This window comes from Oncorhynchus kisutch, unplaced genomic scaffold (assembly GCF_002021735.2).
Source record: "Oncorhynchus kisutch isolate 150728-3 unplaced genomic scaffold, Okis_V2 scaffold660, whole genome shotgun sequence".
NCBI lineage: Eukaryota > Metazoa > Chordata > Actinopteri > Salmoniformes > Salmonidae > Oncorhynchus > Oncorhynchus kisutch.
Window position 1 is genome coordinate 60001 of NW_022262605.1, and position 10000 is coordinate 70000.

The 10000-nt window shown below is 37.8% G+C and overlaps 1 protein-coding gene across 1 annotated transcript in view; it reads left to right on the plus strand.

Moving 5' to 3' along the window:
- Positions 1–10000, plus strand: part of LOC116361444 (GRB2-related adapter protein-like) — a gene marked incomplete at its 3' end in the record, with an annotated part of 15323 nt that overhangs the window by 258 nt on the left and 5065 nt on the right. Inside the window, exons 2-3 of the mRNA XM_031815871.1 lie at positions 1523–1620; positions 6023–6142. Coding sequence (XP_031671731.1) covers positions 1532–1620; positions 6023–6142 — 209 coding nt within the window. The remainder of the gene's footprint in view (positions 1–1522; positions 1621–6022; positions 6143–10000) is intronic.

The window sequence follows — 10000 nt, forward strand, 5'->3', positions numbered from 1 at the left end:
TGTGGTGTGCGTGCGTGCGTGATACTGAAGATGAACAGAACTAATACAGATGAGGGAATAGTGTGTGATCGTTCTGTGAAGGACAGATGAGGGAATCATCTGTGATCGTTCTGTGAAGGACAGATGAGGGAATAGTGTGTGATCGTTCTGTGAAGAACAGATGAGGGAATAGTGTGTGATCGTTCTGTGAAGGACAGATGAGGGAATAGTGTATGATCGTTCTGTGAAGGACTAATGAGGGAATAGTGTGTGATCGTTCTGTGAAGGACTAATGAGGGAATAGTGTGTGATCGTTCTGTGAAGGACAGATGAGGGAATAGTGTGTGATCGTTCTGTGAAGGACTAATGAGGGAATAGTGTGTGATCGTTCTGTGAAGGACAGATGAGGGAATAGTGTGTGATCGTTCTGTGAAGGACAGATGAGGGAATAGTGTGTGATCGTTCTGTGAAGGACAGATGACTACGTTACAGTACAGAACAGAAGAGAACAGAGGCAGAGCACTGGGCAGAAGAGAACAGAGGCAGAGCACTGGGCAGAAGAGAACAGAGGCAGAGCACTGGGCAGAAGAGAACAGAGGCAGAGCACTGGGCAGAAGAGAACAGAGGCAGAGCACTGGGCAGAAGAGAACAGAGGCAGAGCACTGGGCAGAAGAGAACAGAGGCAGAGCACTGGGCAGAAGAGAACAGAGGCAGAGCACTGGGCAGAAGAGAACAGAGGCAGAGCACTGGGCAGAAGAGAACAGAGGCAGAGCACTGGGCAGAAGAGACTCATTTTCAGGTTTAGAAAATTGCTGAATGACAATGAACGTTATCAAAAACATTCTCCACAGGATAACAGTAAGGGATAGATGGAAACATTCTCCACAGGATAACAGTAAGGGGTAGATGGAAACATTCTCCACAGGATTACAGTAAGGGATAGATGGAAACGTTCTCCACGGTATTACAGTAAGGTAATAGATGGAAACATTCTCCACAGGATTACAGCAAGGCATATATCAACATTCTCCACAGGATTACAGTAAGGTAATAGATGGAAACATTATCCACAGGATTACAGTAAGGGGTAGATCACAACATTCTCCACAGGATTACAGTAAGGGATAGATGGAAACATTCTCCACAGGATTACAGTAAGGGGTAGATCACAACATTCTCCACAGGATTACAGTAAGGGATAGATGGAAACATTCTCCACAGGATTACAGTAAGGGTTAGATCAACAACATTCTCCACAGGCTTACAGTAAGGAATAGATCAACGACATTCTCCACAGGCTTACAGTAAGGGTTGGATCAACAACATTTTCCACCGGCTTACAGTAAGGGTTGGATCAACAACATTCTCCACAGGCTTACAGTAAGGGATAGATGGAAACATTCTCCACAGGCTTACAGTAAGAGATAGATCAAAACATTATCAATGGTTAAATTGAAGAACATCCTTAAAGATTCCTTCCAGTTGCAACCGTGACCTGACCTCCATGCTCCAGCCTCTGACCTGTGACCTCTAACCTCTCTAGGTGACGGAGATGGATGAGGATCCTAATTGGATGATGGCAGAACTCCACGGGAGGCGAGGCTACGTCCCTGAGAACTACATTAGTCTGTTACCACACCCGTTAGTATTATATAACGATTAAATACCTGCTATACCTAACCCTTATATACCTACTATACCTAACCCTTATATATCTACTATATCTACTATATCTAACCCTTATATACCTACTATATCTACTATATCTAACCCTTATATACCTACTATATCTAACCCTTATATACCTACTATATCTAACCCTTATATACCTACTATACCTACTATAACTAACCCTTATATACCTACTATATCTACTATATCTAACCCTTATATATCTACTATAACTAACCCTTATATACCTACTATATCTACTATATCTAACCCTTATATATCTACTATAACTAACCCTTATATACCTACTATACCTATCCCTTATATACCTACTATACCTAACCCTTATATACCTACTATACCTACTATACCTAACCCTTATATACCTACTATACCTACTATACCTAACCCTTATATACCTACTATACCTACTATACCTACTATACCTACTATACCTAACCCTTATATACCTACTATACCTACTATACCTAACCCTTATATACCTACTATACCTAACCCTTATATATCTACTATAACTAACCCTTATATACCTACTATACCTAACCCTTATATATCTACTATAACTAACCCTTATATACCTACTATACCTAACCCTTATATACCTACTATATCTACTATATCTACTATATCTAACCCTTATATACCTACTTATACCTACTATAACTAACCCTTATATACCTACTATAACTAACCCTTATATACCTACTATATCTACTATATCTAACCCTTATATACCTACTATATCTATCCCTTATATACCTACTATACCTAACCCTTATATACCTACTATACCTACTATACCTACTATATCTACTATACCTACTATACCTACTATATCTACTATATTACTATCTAACCCTTATATACCTACTATACCTACTATACCTACTATACCTACTATACCTACTATACCTAACCCTTATATACCTACTATATCTACTATATCTACTATACCTAACCCTTATATACCTACTATATCTAACCCTTATATACCTACTATACCTAACCCTTATATAATTACTATATCTACTATATCTAACCCTTATATACCTACTATATCTAACCCTTATATACCTACCATACATAACCCTTATATACTTACTATATCTACTACACCTAACCCTTATATACCTAATATATCTACTATATCTAACCCTTATATACCTACTATATCTACTATACCTAACGCTTATATACCTACTATATCTAACCCTTATATACCTACTATACCTAACCCTTATATACCTACTATATCTACTATATCTAACCATTATATACCTACTATATCTACTGTACCTAACCCTTATATACCTACTATACCTACTATATCTAACCCTTATATACCTACTATACCTAACCCTTATATACCTACTATACCTAACCCTTATATACCTACTATAGCTACTATATCTAACCCTTATATACCTACTATAGCTAACCCTTATATACCTACTATATCTACTATATCTATCCCTTATATACCTACTATACCTAACCCTTATATACCTACTATACCTACTATATCTATTATACCTACTATACCTACTATATCTAACCCTTATATACCTACTATACCTACTATATCTACTATACCTAACCCCTTATATACCTACTATACCTACTATACCTACTATACCTAACCCTTATATACCTACTATACCTACTATACCTAACCCTTATATACCTACTATATCTAACCCTTATATACCTACTATATCTAACCCTTATATACCTACTATACCTACTATACCTACTATATCTAACCCTTATATACCTACTATATCTAACCCTTATATACCTACTATACCTACTATACCTAACCATTATATACCTACTATATCTAACCCTTATATACCTACTATATCTAATCCTTATATACCTACTATATCTACTATACCTATCCCGTAAATACCTAACCCTTATATACCTACTATACCTACTATATCTAACCCTTATATACCTACTATATCTAACCCTTATATACCTACTATATCTACTATACCTAACCCTTATATACCTACTATATCTAACCCTTATATACCTACTATACCTAACCATTATATACCTACTATATCTACTATAACTAACCCTTATATACCTACTATACCTACTATATCTAACCCTTATATACCTACTATACCTAACCATTATATACTTACTATACCTACTATATCTAACCCTTATATACCTACTATACCTAACCCTTATATACCTACTATATCTAACCCTTATATACCTACTATACCTAACCATTATATAGTTACTATACCTACTATATCTAACCCTTATATACCTACTATACCTACTATATCTAACCCTTATATACCTACCATACATAACCCTTATATACTTACTATCTACTACACCTAACCCTTATATACCTACTATATCTACTATATCTAACCCTTATATACCTACTATATCTAACCCTTATATACCTACCATACATAACCCTTATATACTTACTATATCTACTACACCTAACCCTTATATACCTACTATATCTACTATATCTAACCCTTATATACCTACTATATCTACTATACCTAACGCTTATATACCTACTATATCTAACCCTTATATACCTACTATACCTAACCCTTATATACCTACTATATCTACTATATCTAACCATTATATACCTACTATATCTACTGTACCTAACCCTTATATACCTACTATATCTACTATATCTAACCCTTATATACCTACTATATCTACTATACCTAACCCTTATAAACCTACTATATCTAACCCGTATATACCTACTATATCTAACCCTTATATACCTACTATACCTACTATATCTAACCCTTATATACCTACTATACCTACTATATCTAACCCTTATATACCTACTATACCTAACCCTTATATACCTACTATAGCTACTATATCTAACCCTTATATACCTACTATAGCTAACCCTTATATACCTACTATATCTACTATATCTATCCCTTATATACCTACTATACCTACTATATCTATTATACCTACTATACCTACTATATCTAACCCTTATATACCTACTATACCTACTATATCTACTATACCTAACCCTTATATACCTACTATACCTACTATACCTACTATACCTAACCCTTATATACCTACTATACCTACTATACCTAACCCTTATATACCTACTATATCTAACCCTTATATACCTACTATATCTAACCCTTATATACCTACTATACCTACTATACCTACTATATCTAACCCTTATATACCTACTATATCTAACCCTTATATACCTACTATACCTACTATACCTAACCCTTTTATACCTACTATATCTATTATACCTAACCATTATATAACTACTATACCTACTATATCTAACCCTTATATACCTACTATATCTACTATACCTAACCCTTATATACCTACTATACCTACTATACCTACTATACATAACCCTTATATACCTACTATACCTACTATACCTAACCCTTATATACCTACTATATCTAACCCTTATATACCTACTATATCTAATCCTTATATACCTACTATATCTACTATACCTATCCCGTAAATACCTAACCCTTATATACCTACTATACCTACTATATCTAACCCTTATATACCTACTATATCTAACCCATATATACCTACTATATCTACTATACCTAACCCTTATATACCTACTATATCTAACCCTTATATACCTACTATACCTAACCATTATATACCTACTATATCTACTATAACTAGCCCTTATATACCTACTATACCTACTATATCTAACCCTTATATACCTACTATACCTAACCATTATATACTTACTATACCTACTATATCTAACCCTTATATATCTACTATATCTAACCCTTATATACCTACTATATATACTGAACCTAACCCGTATATACCTACTATACCTATAACCCTAACTAGTAAGAGACAGGGAGGGATGGTCCGTGGGTATTTTATCTACATTAGGGGTGTATGTTTGTGTGTAGGTGGTCTACTATACCTAACCCTTATATACCTACTATATATACTGAACCTAACCCTTATATACCTACTATATCTAACCCTTATATACCTACTATAACTACTGTACCTAACCCTTATATACCTACTATATCTAACCCTTATATATCTACTATATCTAACCCTTATATACCTACTATATCTACTGTACCTAACCCTTATATACCTACTATACCTAACCATTATATACCTACTATACCTAACCCTTATATACCTACTATACCTGTTTGTGTAGGTTTGTGTGTAGGTGATTTGTCTACTATACCTAACCCTTATATACCTACTATATATACTGAACCTAACCCTTATATACCTACTATACCTGTTTGTGTATGTTTGTGTGTAGGTGGTTTGCGGGACGTGTGTCCAGGCAGCAGGCTGAGCAGCGGTTGCGTTGGGAGGAGAGAGGAGTGTTCCTGGTTAGAGAGTCAGAGAGTTCACCAGGAGAGTTCTCTGTTTCTGTCAGGTAACTACACACACACACACCCCCCCCCCCCACACACACACACACACACACACACACACACACACCCCAGGCACACACACCACACCACATGCACACACACACACACCACAGGCACACACACACACACACACACACACACACACACACACACACACAGACACACACACACACACACCTCTGTTGTATAATGAAGAGACTGAACCAGATGGTAAAATAAAATTTAATAAATTGTCAAATGGCACATTGTAACATTAGCATAACATGAAATAGGAAGCAGTAACACAGTAAAATAACAATAACGAAGCTACAGCCACAGGGGTACCAGGTAGTAATGAGGCTATATACAGGGGTACCAGGGTAGTAATGAGGCTATATACAGGAGTACCAGGTAGTAATGAGGCTATATACAGGAGTACCAGGTAGTAATGAGGCTATATACAGGGGTACCAGGTAGTAATGAGGCTATATACAGGGGTACCAGGTAGTAATGAGGCTATATACAGGGGTACCAGGTAGTAATGAGGCTATATACAGGGGTACCAGGTAGTAATGAGGCTATATACAGGGGTACCAGGTAGTAATGAGGTCATATACAGGAGTACCAGGTAGTATGAGGCTATATACAGGGGTACCAGGTAGTAATGAGGCTATATACAGGAGTACCAGGTAGTAATGAGGTCATATACAGGAGTACCAGGTAGTAATGAGGCTATATACAGGGGTACCAGGTAGTAATGAGGCTATATACAGGGGTACCAGGTAGTAATGAGACTATATACAGGAGTACCAGGTAGTAATGAGGCTATATACAGGAGTACCAGGTAGTAATGAGGCCTTATACAGGAGTACCAGGTAGTAATGAGGCTATACACAGGGGTACCAGGTAGTAATGAGGCTATATACAGGGGTACCAGGTAGTAATGAGGCTATACACAGGAGTACCAGGTAGTAATGAGGCTATATACAGGAGTACCAGGTAGTAATGAGGCTATATACAGGGGTACCAGGTAGTAATGAGGCTATATACAGGGGTACCAGGTAGTAATGAGACTATATACAGGAGTACCAGGTAGTAATGAGGCTATATACAGGAGTACCAGGTAGTAATGAGGCCTTATACAGGAGTACCAGGTAGTAATGAGGCTATATACAGGGGTACCAGGGGTACCAGGTAGTAATGAGGCTATATACAGGAGTACCAGGTAGTAATGAGGCTATATACAGGAGTACCAGGTAGTAATGAGGCTATATACAGGGGTACCAGGTAGTAATGAGGCTATATACAGGAGTACCAGGTAGTAATGAGGCTATATACAGGGGTACCAGGTAGTAATGAGGCTATATACAGGAGTACCAGGTAGTAATGAGGCTATATACAGGGGTACCAGGTAGTAATGAGGTCATATACAGGAGTACCAGGTAGTAATGAGGTCATATACAGGAGTACCAGGTAGTAATAAGGCTATATACAGGAGTACCAGGTAGTAATGAGACTATATACAGGAGTACCAGGTAGTAGTGAGGCTATATACAGGAGTACCAGGTAGTAATGAGGCTATATACAGGAGTACCAGGTAGTAATGAGGTCATATACAGGAGTACCAGGTAGTAATGCGGCTATATACAGGGGTACCAGGTAGTAATGAGGCTATATACAGGAGTACCAGGTAGTAATGAGGCTATATACAGGAGTACCAGGTAGTAATGAGACTATATACAGGAGTACCAGGTAGTAATGCGGCTATATACAGGAGTACCAGGTAGTAATGAGGTCATATACAGGAGTACCAGGTAGTAATGAGGCTATATACAGGAGTACCAGGTAGTAATGAGGCTATAGACAGGAGTACCAGTACCGAGTCAATGTGTTGGGGTACCAGGTAGTTGAGGTGATTGAGGTATTATGTACTAGGTAGTTGAGGTAATATGTACATGTAGGGGGTGAAGGGACTAGACAGGATAGATAATACACAGAGATACTAGGTAGTTGAGGTAATATGTACATGTAGGTAGGGGTGAAGGGACTAGACAGGATAGATAATACACAGAGATACTAGGTAGTTGAGGTAATATGTACATGTAGGGGGTGAAGGGACTAGACAGGATGGATAATACACAGAGATACTAGGTAGTTGAGGTAATATGTACATGTAGGTAGGGGTGAAGGGACTAGACAGGATAGATAATACACAGAGATACTAGGTAGTTGAGGTAATATGTACATGTAGGGGGTGAAGGGACTAGACAGGATGGATAATACACAGAGATACTAGGTAGTTGAGGTAATATGTACATGTAGGGGGTGAAGGGACTAGACAGGATAGATAATACACAGAGATACTAGGTAGTTGAGGTAATATGTACATGTAGGTAGGGGTGAAGGGACTAGACAGGATAGATAATACACAGAGATACTAGGTAGTTGAGGTAATATTTACATGTAGGTAGGGGTGAAGGGACTAGACAGGATAGATAATACACAGAGATACTAGGTAGTTGAGGTAATATGTACATGTAGGGGGTGAAGGGACTAGACAGGATAGATAATACACAGAGATACTAGGTAGTTGAGGTAATATGTACATGTAGGTAGGGGTGAAGGGACTAGACAGGATAGATAATACACAGAGATACTAGGTAGTTGAGGTAATATGTACATGTAGGTAGGGGTGAAGGGACTAGACAGGATAGATAATACACAGAGATACTAGGTAGTTGAGGTAATATGTACATGTAGGGGGTGAAGGGACTAGACAGGATAGATAATACACAGAGATACTAGGTAGTTGAGGTAATATGTACATGTAGGTAGGGGTGAAGGGACTAGACAGGATAGATAATACACCAGAGATACTAGGTAGTTGAGGTAATATGTACATGTAGGTAGGGGGTGAAGGGACTAGACAGGATAGATAATACACAGAGATACTAGGTAGTTGAGGTAATATGTACATGTAGGTAGAGGTGAAGGGACTAGACAGGATAGATAATACACAGAGATACTAGGTAGTTGAGGTAATATGTACATGTAGGTAGGGGTGAAGGGACTAGACAGGATAGATAATACACAGAGATACTAGGTAGTTGAGGTAATATGTACATGTAGGTAGGGGTGAAGGGACTAGACAGGATAGATAATACACAGAGATACTAGGTAGTTGAGGTAATATGTACATGTAGGTAGGGGTGAAGGGACTAGACAGGATAGATAATACACAGAGATACTAGGTAGTTGAGGTAATATGTACATGTAGGGGGTGAAGGGACTAGACAGGATAGATAATACACAGAGATACTAGGTAGTTGAGGTAATATGTACATGTAGGTAGGGGTGAAGGGACTAGACAGGATAGATAATACACAGAGATACTAGGTAGTTGAGGTAATATGTACATGTAGGTAGGGGTGAAGGGACTAGACAGGATAGATAATACACAGAGATACTAGGTAGTTGAGGTAATATGTACATGTAGGTAAGGGTGAAGGGACTAGACAGGATAGATAATACACAGAGATACTAGGTAGTTGAGGTAATATGTACATGTAGGGGGTGAAGGGACTAGACAGGATAGATAATACACAGAGATACTAGGTAGTTGAGGTAATATGTACATGTAGGGGGTGAAGGGACTAGACAGGATAGATAATACACAGAGATACTAGGTAGTTGAGGGTAATATGTACATGTAGGTAGGGGTGAAGGGACTAGACAGGATAGATAATACACAGAGATACTAGGTAGTTGAGGTAATATGTACATGTAGGTAGGGGTGAAGGGACTAGACAGGATAGATAATACACAGAGATACTAGGTAGTTGAGGTAATATGTACATGTAGGTAGGGGTGAAGGGACTAGA